At 30.3% G+C, this 14696-nt stretch overlaps 1 protein-coding gene across 7 annotated transcripts in view; it reads left to right on the forward strand.

Moving 5' to 3' along the window:
* Positions 1–9763: 9763 nt before the first annotated feature.
* Positions 9764–14696, forward strand: part of LOC143239887 (exopolyphosphatase PRUNE1-like) — a 35799-nt gene continuing 30866 nt past the window's right edge. For 2 of the 7 annotated variants that reach the window (XM_076481505.1, XM_076481504.1), the window contains exons 1-3: positions 9764–10263; positions 12501–12605; positions 13776–13922. In XM_076481505.1, the coding sequence (XP_076337620.1) occupies positions 10228–10263; positions 12501–12605; positions 13776–13922 (288 nt within the window). In that variant the 5' untranslated portion in view covers positions 9764–10227. Of the gene's footprint in view, positions 10264–10606; positions 10759–11436; positions 11530–12500; positions 12606–13775; positions 13923–14696 lie in introns of those variants that run through there. The other 5 variants (XM_076481507.1, XM_076481506.1, XM_076481500.1 and 2 more) reach the window with 5 other exon arrangements.

A 14696-nucleotide genomic window follows, 5' to 3' on the forward strand; every position in this document is an offset into this window, starting at 1 on the left:
TAGTCTATATATATACACTTGTATCATCCCAATATTCTTGTTTGCATCATCTTTGGCGCTGTCTTCTCTACATCACTTTACATTTACAAAATGTTTTTATTATTTGTTTTGTGACATTTTCCCTCTCTGACTAAACGTTCATGTGTTCTATGAATGTGTGTAATAAAATTTAATATTATATGTATTTATTATTTTCATTTTTACCTGATACATATTATAGGGGTTGGCTTCCTAAAGAACCAGTTGTATAGTGTACAAAGCATTGAGAACATCTTACATGTTCATCTGTTATTTAGGTCTTGTTTCACCTTGTTATTACGTTTTTACAGGAACACTATATATCTGTCAGAAAGATAACTTCAAGGGGTAATGATGACTTCGTTTACACTACAATAAGATTTGTTTTGTTTTAGTTACTACAACAAAGCGATGACATCTACACTGCCAAGAAACACGTAGAGTGCATTTAGGTTTAAACTGACGTTATTGATGAAGTTGTTGTAGAGATATCTGAATTGAAACAAGAAGAAATATGAGTAATTTGGGGGATTGGTCACTTTCTGCTTTGGTAACTTAGTGATGGTTTCTTGCCTCTTCTTTGGTCTTTTTGGGTAAAGAAACAGATGAAAGTGAATTTCAATTCCATTTTAAAGTAAGACTCTCTGTTATTGTTGTATTTTAACATGCATATTTTTATTATGCTTATTGGATACCTTGGAAATCCCTACTTATTGAGTCTATCCACTCTATGATACATCTGTGCCGGTGGACATCTTCTTATATTATGATTTAGTAGAGAATGCTTATTTTTATCTATATGCCATTCACTTAGAAATCCATATTTGTCATTTTTTATACTATATATGAAACATTGGAGTTATTTAAGCCTTTAAAATTATACGAAAGTGGTATGTGCAGGTATTTTCCCATTTTCAAGAGTTCTACTGACAATAAACATTTTTACCAGCCACCCTCATTTTAAGAATTGTAACTGTTAAGTTTGTAACAACACAAAGTGTTTTTACAAGTTATTTTCAATGTGAATAATCAACAACAAATTTCGGGATCTCTTTTTTTTTATAAGAAAAATGTGCTATTATTATTCAATAATTCATAATTCAATAAGACAGGTGGCATCATGGAAACTTACCCATCTTAACTTACAGGTTGGCCTTTATAAAAATCAAGACCTTTTTTTGGTTGTGTAGGATTGTCTTCTCTTAAATAATTTATGTCAATTTATTCAGTAAAATGAAAAAAAACTTAAGTTTTCCAAGTTTCGCAAACTTTCACTATCTTCACTGATTTTTCTTAAACTAATTTTAACAATAATATATTCAAACTCTTCAAAAAATAAGCCAACTTTAGTTCCTGTAAAAACTTCTTTGCGAAGAAACACAGGACTAAATTCTTCACTAAGAAACTTTTTTTTAAAACTCTGGCCTAAACTATTCATTAATAAAATATTATAAAAACTCGAAGGACCAAACTCTTCACTAAGCCATTTTCTCTAAAACCCGGAACAATTTACGAAAAATATTTTTTTAAAGTTAGGATTAAACCATTTAAAGAGATTTCCTTAAAACCTAGAAATAAACCTTTCACTGATAAACGTTTTGTAAAACTCAGAATTAAACTTTTTCAGTGAAAACTTTCTTTAACAATTAGGACAGCTCTTCGTTAAGAAACGTTTTCTAAAGCTCAAGACTAAACACTTCACAAAGAAATTTTCTTTAAAACCAAGAACTATACTCTTTAATAAAAAAGTTTATCTAAAACTCTGGATTAGACGTTTTCATTAAGAACTTTCTAATCTCAAGACTAAATATAAAAAATGATATATATAACCGAGACACCATTAAGAATCATCTGTGGATAGAAATAATAAAACACTGGAATATCAGATTATTCTATTTTTCTCTCACTTATTCATTTTTTTTTCTTGTTTCATGACTTCAAAGGTTACTCTTCAGTATACAATTTTTCTGAGAATCTGTAACAAAAATCGTTCAAATATCGTTTTTCAATGAAACATAAATCATCTAAATTAAATACATATATTTTCCATATGTACAAATACATAATACACTCTTACTCCATAGTGGTACCTCAGTATGTCTGCCGACTCACACCGCTAGAAACCGGGTTTCGACGCTCCTGATGACAAGAGCATATACATCCCGTTGTATAATTTTGTTCTTATTTCCAAACAAACACAACACACTCCATATATTAAGTAAATATACTGAAAATGCCCACAAATAAGTAAAATTAGTTAGAGTTTATCTAATATACTTTCCTTTTAAATTACTTCTGATGGTACGACAATATGTCTATGACTAATAACGCTAGAAACCGTGTTTTGATACCCGTTGGCAAAGAACATATAACCCATTGTGTAGCTTTGTGTTTAATTACAAACAGAAACGTTTTTAAATTATATATTGTTCTAATTATACTTCCTTTTGTTATTATATCAATGTAATTTATTTATTCTCTAATTTCATACCTTTTACTTACTTTATTGTCTTTTCTGTAAAATTTAGTAATATACTTCACAGTTTCATAATTCCCACTGAGCAGAAGTAACTGGTTGTGCGAAAAGTAGGAATTGTAAAATTATGAAAATTATTAGTAAGATGCACAGAAATACTATAAAGCAAGAAATAATACAAAATTGTAAAATATATTATAGTATAAACTGCATTTATATAATAACAAGAGAAAGTATAATTAATATAAGATTTTAATTTAAAAAGGTATATTATATAAACTTTAACTAATTTTATGTATACATGGAGAGTATTATGTGCTTGTACATTTGGAAAATATTTGTATTTAATTTATATTATTTATGTTGAATTTAAAAACTATATTTGAATGTTTTTGTGAAAGATTTTCAATAAAATTATATTCTGAAGTAAGTGTGATATTTGGAGTCACAGAACCAATTGAAGAAATTAATAAAGAGGAGAGAAAGAAGAATAGTCAGATATTCCAGTGTTTTGTTGTATATACATTACTGTACAACGGTATTAGGACAAAGTTAAAAATTATATTGCAGGCTAATTTCAAAGATCAATGGAAGGTAAATCACAAATGAAACATCAAAATTGTATTAATCTTCATATTTAGTGGAACAGAAACCCAGTGGAAGTGTTTGAGTTCAGCAAACAATTAATATTTGTCCCATTTTGCCTTAAAAACTGCAGACAGTCTTTGAAGTATTGTTGCAACGTATTTAATCAAAATGTCATTTGGTATTTTACTCAAGATGTTTCTAATACACTTCCACAAAGTTTATTTGTCAAGTTTTTGATCTATAAAATCCCAGATCTGAACTGTGTAGGGGGCCATTGCATCATTTGAATGACACCAGCAGCTTCTTTCTTAGTTAAGTACTTTTTGCGTAAGTTGGATGACTGTTTGAGGTTATTATTTTCTTGGTAGTAGAATTCTTTACAAATAATGCACAAACCACTGGCTCTACCATTATAAAACAATATCCGATGGTTCTTGCGCTGGTTCATCATGACATCTATTTTGCAAATATCTTCTATTACCTCAACAGAAAAACACCCTTAAACCACCACCGTGCCTTCTGCATGTTTCATGGTAAATACTATGCATTGAGGTAAATATCATCCTTCCTGCCGGACGTATAACTAATGATTTTAATCAAATATTTCAAACTTCGACTCATCTGTCCATAACACTATTTTGCAATCATCAAAAATCTCGATTTGTACTTTTTAGTAAATGTCTCTTGACAATATTTGTAAAGTTTTTTTCAACTACTACATGATCTAGGGTGTACTTGACAATGTTTGGAGAGAATTTCAAGTATGTAGCAATTTGTCGGAGAGTCCAACCAGCATCACGTAAACTTTTTATGTGGACTCTCTGCTCTACTAACAATTCACTACGTCTTTTGCACCAGGAGAATGACAACAAAACTTAATACATATATATGTATATATATATATATATAGTGCTAAACACTGTTTCTATCTAGGTTTCTTTGTAGTGTACTGTTAAATTGATTTCTTCTAGGATATACTGGTACTATATGCTAGCTCCTTGCTGTCTTCTTTCTATATAGTTAAGACATTGCATGAAAATTATTTCAGACCCTAGTGTTGATCAGTATGTTTATCGAAGCAGAACCCTTATGTAATTTGTGTTAATTCCGACAACATGACAAAATTACGTTTTCATGTAATTTTTAAATAACTTTTAGATCTCCTTTATTTACATTAAAGTTTTTGCCTACAATGTTCAGTCGTCATATAACATCATTGTTCGTTATTAACTTTAATGTTCAATTGGAATGCCATGATTTCCATATATTTGCTTTTCCTAGTTTGCTGGATTTTCAATAGTTCTGTTCAGAGCAATGAAGTAAAGTTAAATTTGGAAGTAAGAGGTCGCCACCATCTCCTTTAGCTTTAGAGATCTATAAAACTATTTTCACTGAAATTATTTGTTTGTGCACTTTAAACAGTTCAATTTGAACAATGCATAATGAGGTATTGCTAACTTACATGAAACTTGATGGTCCATACATCCAGGAACGAATTTTGAGAAAGCTCAGATTGCAATTTCTTGTCTTTTTATTTTTCATTTTTGTCACTTATCAAATATGTTTTGTTTTTTATTAATTTCGCACAAAGCTACTCGAGGGCTATCTGTGCTAGCCGTCCCTAATTTAGCAGTGTAAAACTAGAGGGAAGGCAGCTAGTCATCACCACCCACCGCCAACTATCAAATATGAAAGAAAATTATTTTTCAGCTGCAACTATAAACTGGCTATCTGTAAAACCTAGAACTGTTAAAAGTCATCATACAATTACTAATTTCTTTTATCTATCTATTTAAATATGGAGAGAGAGAGTTTTGTTTGTTTGTTGTTAAGCGCAAAGCTATACAATGAGATATTTTACTATATCCACCGCTAGTGGTGAAACCTTTTTAGCGCTACAAGCCTTCATTCTTACCGCTAAGTTACTGGAAGGCAGAAGTGAGGTTCAGATTTGAATATCAATAACAAAACATTAGAATATCAGACTACTCTATTTTTTCATGCCCGGTATAGCCAGGTGGTTAAGGCACTCGTCTCGTAATTCACGGGTTCGAATCACTGTCACACCAAACATGCTCACCTTTTCAGCCTTGGCAGCATAATAATGTGACTATCAATCCCACTATTCGTTGGTAAAAGAGTAGCCCAAGGGTTTGGGGTGGGTGGTGATGACTAGCTGCTTTCCCTCTAGTTTTACACTGATAAATTAGGGATGGCTAGCGCAAATAGTCCTCGTGTAGCTTTGCGCGAAATTCAAAACAAACCAAATCTATTTTTGGCTTCTTTATTAATTTTTTCGACTGATTTTATTACTTCTCTTCATTTTTATTAAAAATGTATAATAATAAGATTCAAATGCCGTTTCTAAACTAAACGTTAATATAAACTAAATACACATATTTTCCAAATATTCAAACGTTTAACACACTTCATGTATAAATAAAGCTATTAAAATGCTCAAAAATAAATTAAAATTAGTTTAAGGTTACCCAATATATTCTCATTTTTAAATCATAAATTACATCTTATTGTAATTATACTTTCTTTTATTATTATAAAAGTCCTCCGCTAGAATAGCGGTAAGTTTTCGGATATTCAACACTTAAATGAGGGGTTCAATTCCTCTCGGTAGACACAGCAGGTAACTTGTGTTAGCTTTACTCTAAAAAGACAAACATTTTTATAGAAATGCAATTTATGTATTCCATAATTTCATACTTTATTGTCTTTTCTGTAAATCTTGGTTTTCACAGTTACTGCTGACATTACACAACCAGTTACTTCTGTTCCCTCATTCCTATCTATTTAAAGTGGCTCGTATAACTTATAAAATATTTTTCTAAACATAATATTCTGTTTTTTACGTTTTATGTCCCAAAGAGGAAACGAGAAAATATTGTTCTTTTATAATTTATAAAATTTCAAAATGCATTCATTAAAAGGTTTGCTGGCACATAAAATTTGTTTCTCTTTTTCGAAAATCTAACATGAAATTTATGTAAATTTATCCCTAATCTTAACTTATAATTTATTAATTCTAAACCGTGTATTACATTCTTATAATGCAATTGTGTCAGTTATTAATAAAAAACAAAATGTCTTTATTGCTGTTTTGGTAAATCTTCACGTACTCTAAATTACATGAAGCAAAGTTTTATTTTTTTCACAGCTCGGCATAGCCAGGTGGTTGAGGCGCTCGACTTGTAACCTGAGGGTCGCGAGTTTATTCAATAATTAATACACATTTCCGAAGCTATGTTGTTGATAAAACAGTTTCATTATCTTTGAATACATCTTCAATTTCTTTATCTGCTATTTGTTTCAATGGGGTATTAAAAAATGAAATATCAATATGAATATTTGGACAATGCGTCACTGCAAAAGGCAAAATATTCTATGCACATTTACTAATCTCTTTGTTTAAATGTCTGTTTGTTTTTAAAGTTGTTCTTGGCAACTTAAAATCTCTTATTTTATTTCTCGGATAGTGACATTGAATTAAGATTTTTTTTTATAATTGTAGTAATCTGTTGACTCTCGTTTGTTCATGTGAAACCGAACGATATAATCTACTTACAGATTTACAGGAAGATTTAATTTAATATGTTTAGAATGATTACTAATAAATATATATAGATGTGAGTTTGTGAGATTAGAAAATGTCACTTACAATATCCTTTTCAAGTAAAACACTTTCCAACACATCTAAAACGAACAAGGTTTTATTATTTGTTTCAAAGATATACTTAATCTCCTTGTTTATTGAGTTTAAAATCCTAAATAATTTATTAATACCTTGAGTATCTTTCCATGAAATAAAACACTCTTCTTAGAGATTTTAATTTTTTATGTAAACTTAAAACTTATTTCTAAAATACGTAGCACATTAAATAACTATAATTCGAAAAATCCCAACGAGATATTTATGTAAGTTAAAGCAGTTATAGCACCCATTGCTACACCAGAAATCCGAAGAAATGTTTGCTTATAATAAGTAAAAAAAAAAAAAACATTTTAAGACAATACCTAAAACTTTAAAAACCTTTATTAAACCTAGGATGAATTAATTCTTTACATTTATATAGAAAATTTTCCACAGCTTTAAGTCCATAGTCATGTTAAGCAATTGTATACAGAGCTATCACGTCTAAAGAAACAAAACTTTGAGTTTTTTAAGTCCTTTAGCAGTTTCTCCACAAATTCAAAGTAATCACAAATAATACACGGAATATGAGATAAACGTTCTTAACTATCTGTCCAAAAGGTCACTTAAACGTTTCATAATTTTTAATTACATTCTACAAACTGATCTTTCCAGAGTATTGAGAGGTCTTCCAATATGAATATATTCATCTCTTGTTTCTTAGGAAGTACATAAAAATATCTAATCTCTGAATTGTTTACAAATTATTTTTTTTTGTTGATATAACTTTAAATTAACTAAATTCCTTAATTTTTCTTTCATGAAAGCTATGCACCCCAATTTATTTCAACTTTTATGGAGACCTTTGTATCATTTAAATACCACAAACCATTAGATTATAAAACAACTGGATCATAATTACCAATATTTTATCTTTACTCGCTTTTGGAAGTATCAAATTAGCATCTTTACGGTTCTTGAGCGATTTGCGTTCCTTTAAAAACAAGTTATCTTTCCTTTGTTTTTCAGTAACAGACTATAATTCAATTTTTGACAAATAGCTGTAAGTTTAGTTTATTCCTCAAACAGGATCACAATCTGATTTATTTTTATTTGATATTTATGTTATTTAAAACCTCATAAAGTATTTCTTAAATCTTAATTTTATATTCCATTCCCGTATATCTTCTGCCCGTTGTATTTTATTTGGCTTATTTCATGGTGAACATGTTAATCCTTTTACTAATAATCGTAGGTCATTTTCTTGCAAGTTATTTTCTATTAAATTAACAATACAAATTAAGATCCTGTTTATCTAAATGTTTTTAACTATAACACATTTTAAAAAATTCACAAGTCTTTTGTATAATCTCCTCTATGTCTTATATTTTCTACCTACTAAAGTTTCTCTATCCAAACTTCTCATTGTTTTGTATTTTGTTGACTTCGAACATACTTATATCCTTTAACAGCATCTTTATGATTTCATCTAATATTATTACTGTATATGTCATTTCTTTTCCATTTTATTGTATTGTAGCATTAATTAATTTTTCGTTTTCATTATGAACATCTTGATAATTGTTTACAGTACCTTTCCTTTTAATTTACATTCCTCTCTTTGGATATTTTCTATTTTTTTAATTATTCTATAAACCACATTTCCTATTGATTCTATTTTCATCATTTCTTCTCTCTTCCACTCTACATAAATAATTCAAATATTTTATCAGTGCTTAAAATACCTATTTATTCTCAATCCTTTCATTGAATAACTTCCACATTTCTTAGTCAAATTCTGTGAATTTCATCTTTGGATTTTTCATCGTAACTTCCAGAGCTTCAACTGCAATGTCCAACTTCTCCATTTCGAGGCCTGTTCTCACTTACATTTTTTTTGTTTGAGATAGCTTCATTAATTATTTCATGAAATTTGAGAAGCATTAATTGCATTTTCCCATAAGTTACTTAATTTCTCAGTTTTCAAACTTTTCCAGATTACAAATTTTCTCTCTTTCAGAAAACCTCTTATAGTACTGTTTAAATCACCTAAAATACCTTTATTTTATTTTTATTTTCTATCTACTCTCTGCTGGAGATTATAAAATTCTTTCAGAGAACATGCTTTTTGTCCGAGTCCTTTCATGTAAAATTATTAATATTTGCTGTTGTTTATCGTAACTTTTTGTCATGTATTCAAATAGTTACTTTTCTTTTTCTAGCGCGTAAGGCGTGCGACTCGTAATCCGAGGGTCGCGGGTTCGCGCCCGCGTCGCGCTAAACATGCTTGCCCTCCCAGCCGTGGGGGTGTATAATATGACGGTCAATCCCACTATTCGTTGGTAAAGAGTAGCCCAAGAGTTGGCGGTGGGTGGTGATGACTAGCTGCCTTCCCTCTAGTCTTACACTGCTAAATTAGGGACGGCTAGCACAGATAGCCCTCGAGTAGCTTTGTGCGAAATTTCCAAACAAATACTTTTCTTTTTGCATCTAGTTACTAAAAGTTATACTTAATTTGTCTTATAGATCCTCAAACATTCTCTTTTCACTTTTGTAATTGAATACTAATTCTTGTGGAAAATATACCTTAGGGTAGAAATTCGGTTGTTTGTTTTCTTTTAATTTATAATATTTAATGATTTGCAGCTCGTAATTAAATACTTTTATCTAAAGGAGTTTTTTGCACAAATGTGTTGTTAATTTTCTATAAATACAGATAAGAACTATGATTTTTTGTTGTTGTTTTGTATCAGAGTCTTACCTTTTCATAACTTAGATAATGAATATAGTTTATTCATAATATTTGTTGTAAGCTATATTTTTAATATTTTAATTTAGATGGTTGATACACGAGCTGCTAACGTGATGATAATGTAAGAATGAAAAATTATAAAAGATTTTGTTTGATTGGGATTTTCGCACAAAGCAACTCGAGGGCTATCTGTGCTAGCCGTCCCTAATTTAGCAGTGTAAGACTAGAGGGAAGAGGAAATATTAATTATTAGTTATCTGGAACTGTGGATTGTAGAGTTGGGCCCGGCATTGCCAAGCGCGTAAGGCGTGCGACTCGTAATCCGAGGGTCGCGGGTTCGTGCCCGCGTCGCGCTAAACATGCTCGCCCTCCCAGCCGTGGGAGTGTATAATGTGACGGTTAATCCCACTATTCGTTGGTAAAAGAGTAGCCCAAGAGTTGGCGGTGGGTGAGGATGACTAGCTGCCTTCCCTCTAGTCTTACACTGCTAAATTCCAAAACAAACAAACAAGGATTGTAGAGTTAATAAAAATGATTTCGGTGTTATTTTTTCACTTTCACGAATTGTATTTTCACTAGAGTTAGTTACACTTGCAGGCTTTTATATCATCCAGACAAAAGTAATTAATTTTTTAGTTTTCCTTCTCAGGAAATGTAATTTAATTCATTGACACTATCTGAATGATTGTTTGGAGTACTTCAAGTTGCATAATACCACGATAAATTAATAAATAATTATTTACTCTGTTAATGGAGTCATTCCTACGTAACTGTAAGTCGTATGTGGTAAGTAAACTTGTAATTTTCACTTAATCTTTTTAGTTTGTTGTACACTTATTATTATGCGTTGCGAAATACTAAATCCGAGTCAATTAGGCCACAGAGTACACTGCTTGTAATGTTATGTTGTCCTTAATTACATTTAAGTAAACTATAGTGTCCTGCTGGAATACGTAGTAGTAAAATAAATGTAATACTAATACGTTCATTAGGCTATTATTAGAAGGTATTGTTAGTACAGCTGGTCAGTTAGAGGTATTTACTAATCAATTAATCGACTGCTCCATTAATCAACTCCAGTTGATTAATTCAGTACAGTGCTTAAACCAAGGTTGGTGCTGTCATTGTCAGCCACTTGTCTTCCTTGAGATACCAGTTCAGTTAATGACAGTGGTAGATGGCTTCATCAGCTTCGTCTTAACAAAGATAGGGTTAGCAGGTTTGATGGCAGTGATAATCAAACCTGAGACTGTTGTATCACCAGAGCGGAACAGTCTAGAAATAAGAAAGTTTTAAGTCTAAAATTGGGCACATATTGCTTTGTCAAAAATTAGTAAAGCAGAATTTTTCTAAAGTGAAACCATGTTAATTATCCATTAAAATTTTGCATTTTATTAAATGAATTTATGAAGATTTGATTTTTATTAGAATTTCAAAAATATTTCCTGACACTGATATAAGAGTAATAGGTCTATAATTATTTGGGCTATTTTTTTTATCATCTCCCTTGAGAAGTAACATTACAAAACGTCCAGTCTTCTGGCACATTCCCGGTACTCAAGAATTTACAAAATTTATTTTGCCATATCATTCTTTTAACATCCAAGTTTGTTCTGAATAAGTTCAAAACTAATGTGATCATCTTGTTAAGTCTTTTTGCTGTCTAGCATATGTTTTAAGATGAGAGGTATTACTTAATTCTTCATTAGCAGAAACTGAAGAAAGAGTGTAGTAATATGACCACCTCTTTATAACCAAACATGAGCATTTCTTTATCTCTTGAAGGCCCTATTCCAGTCCTAACATTTTGCTTCCTTTAAAATATTTTAAGAAATCCTTACTCAAAAGTTTTACATTTCCAAATAGCTATTTTTCACATACTTTTTGATTTTCTAATATCATTTAATGATATCATTTGATTAATTATCATGATCATGCAAGTTTTTATCAAAGCAATCAATTTAAACTTCATAAATGTATAATGCTTTTCTTTCATTCCTTATACTTTTTGTGAGCCTACCTGATCTTTTATTTGCAGCTATCCTTTTTTCTGTAAGGACCATTTTAATCTTGAACATTTAAAAGTTTTTCTTATTTAGGTTCATATCTCCAATTAATTTATTGACAAATTCATGTTGGATTATTCTTATGTCCATTCAGACTTTGCTTTCTTGAAAATTGTAGCCAAAATATTGTTATTTCTGAGCAATGATAACTTGCAACTATATGTTCTCCAGTCTCAATCCTATAAATCATTTCTATATTAGAAGTTAAGAGTAAGCCAGATATTACATTGTTCCTAGTAGGTTCACTGACCAATTAATGAAAAAAGTTAATCTAAATAATTTCTAAAAATTTGTCTCTTTCATGGATAGACTCAAACATTTCTCAATCTATATGTCTGAAATTACATTCCCCACAGTTATGACCCCATTAACAGCTGAAATCCTAGTCTCATTTTAAAATTTGTTATTGAGTTAATGAATTTCATCTAGATCTCTCTTAAAAATTTGAACTAAATATGCTCTTCCCTCTTTGTTCAAACCAAAAAATCCAAGTCTATCAGTTAAAAATTAGGTATAACTATTCACAGTTATGATGTAGATTTCTATGAAAATATTAAATACGAATAATTTTTATACTGTTCATAGCTCAGTTTGTCTTGTTTAAATTATAAATCATTTCAAATAAATTTTGAATGATCTCTATTAATAATGTTACCAGATTACATCAAGATTCCTCTTTTTTTAGATATTTACACATTTAATAACTCTGATATAAACAATAGCATTTAGTTCTTAATATTGATAGTTTATAATTATTAATAAACAATACTTATAAGCAGTTAAACATAAATCATTTGTTACTTAACATTGTTTCACCAAAGGTCCCATCTGTGATCCTACACAGTATATGATGTAAAATTTATTAGTAGGCACATTTTTCTTTGTATATAGCAAATAATTACCATCCATATGTACAAGGGATCAATGATGTAGCCTTTCTTATTTTGGTTTCTTTAGGGATGTTTGAATTATTTCCCAGAAATTCACGTTGTATTAGGTAATGAGTCTTGTGACCTTGACTCAGCAGTAACTTCAATTGTCACAGCATTTCTTCTTTGTCAGGTAAATATACAAGTGTTAATAAGTTATCACTTATTTTTAAGAATTATGAATGTATAAACCAGGTTTGTATAAAAACACTTGTTTTTCATGTACATTTTATGTATCAGAAAAGAACCTTCCCATTAATGTTCACTTGGATTCAAGTTAAGTAAGACTGTTGGTCAATTTGTGTCTGCAATTTTTCCTCTTTTGATGCTTTCCAGTGTCACACTTGAAAATATTTTGTTATTATTACAAAGTGTTAATTGTCAGTTACAGTGGGTTAACTTATAACATTTATGTAAAAGAATTCTAATCATTTCAAGTATAAAGTCTACAGTTAACTGACAGTTAAAAAAAAAAAATGATATAATAGGATATTTAGTGTGTTACTACCGTTATGTTAAGACATGCAAAGACCATGACACCTGTGAGTAACTTTGAAGTTTTGTAATATACTTTATTTTAGTTAGAGGTGGTATACTTCAGATAACACTTATTAGATGCTGAATACAAGCTAAGAAGAAATATATAAAATGTATATGGTTATTGTAGTTCAGGGGTTGGCAACCTACAGCCCGCAGGCCATAGCCGGCCTGCAAGCTAAAATCATCTAGCCCTCAATCCCCAAATGAAATATCACATTCACCCAGCCTGTGGTGGTACTAAAAAATAATTCCAGTTCATAACTTAATGTGGCCCTCCATCTCCTCACAGACATGACCTTTGGCCCCTGTGCAGAAAGAGGTTGCCATCCCCTGCTTTAGGTAAAGATATGCCTTTATTTTCCTTTCTGAAAATTGAGGGTATTTATAAACTCTAGGAAAACTATAAATGGCCTAAATAATTTATATCACATTATTATAGTGTGTGTTTGCAGGAGACCTTAAAAAAGTGTAATTTTGAATTTTAAAATTCCAGTTTTGAGAATACTATAAAGTTTTCTAGTCTTAATAATCTTACAAAGATTAGAATTTACTCCTTTTAATGCAGTCAGTACATTTATTGTACACTTTGTAGAAAACAGTCTGTACATGTATATACCTGATTCTTAAGTAGTGTAAATAGTAAAAAATGCATATTTATGTAAATGAATATTTTCTTTCCTTGTTCTAGCACATACATCTGTTTATGGTTTGTGTGTTTACTGCTTTTATGTTTTATACACTTGTGTTTTATGTGTGTATTCAGAGGAAATCAGAGCTGGAGTGTGTAGTGTTGCCAGTGCTTAATGTCGTCAGGAAAGATTTCAGGCTTCGAACAGAAGTTACTTTTTTTCTACAGAAGACTAATATACCACTTGATCTTCTCATCTTCAAGGATGAAATTGATTTAGAAGTAAGCAGTAAAGTTTTTATCATACCTTTTAAACACATGCTGTTCAGTATTTTGTTGTTGTGGTTTGAAGTGTGAAAATTTACATTGGGTGGAGAAATTTTAACACCTGTCACACAGGTAATCTCAACATATTTTAGTACTGAGTCTGGGATAATTGATAAGAAGAAGATAGTAATTTTGAAAATTGGTGATTTAGGTTTATTTTGATAGACCTTCATGAATAAAGCTTGGCACAACTTCTAAAACAAAACTGAATATTGAGGAAAATATGACATGTTGAAATATATATAGGTGTTATATATAGCGCATTATACTATGGCATTATCATACTTAGCATTATACTATCCTTCTTGTATTTACTGTTCATTGTAGAAATGCCATTTGTTATTTGAGAATTGCATGGGAAACCATCTTGCCTTGCATCATACATTTGTTTCAACTTAAATACTGCATATTTAGGCTTTACTGTACCATTGATTTTACAAAATATTGAAATTGCTGTGCTCATTTTTTTAAGTTTTGCTCTCAGTGCAGTAATCAATTGACAAATCTTAGATTCAGCTGGTATGTCAGATTGATTGGGATATTTTTGAATAAGTTCTTTCCTCCTATGACCTGGACCCACAGTTTAACTAATTGCTACACTTAAACCATCATGTTAAAGGTCACATGTAAAAAATTTCAAACCTACCACTGCTACATTTACAAGTTAACTTTTCCATGTTGGCTCTTATGGTCGAGTCAGTTCGAGTAATCTAAGCCTCAAAAATAGTG

This window comes from Tachypleus tridentatus, chromosome 13, assembly GCF_004210375.1.
Source record: "Tachypleus tridentatus isolate NWPU-2018 chromosome 13, ASM421037v1, whole genome shotgun sequence".
Lineage (NCBI taxonomy): Eukaryota > Metazoa > Arthropoda > Merostomata > Xiphosura > Limulidae > Tachypleus > Tachypleus tridentatus.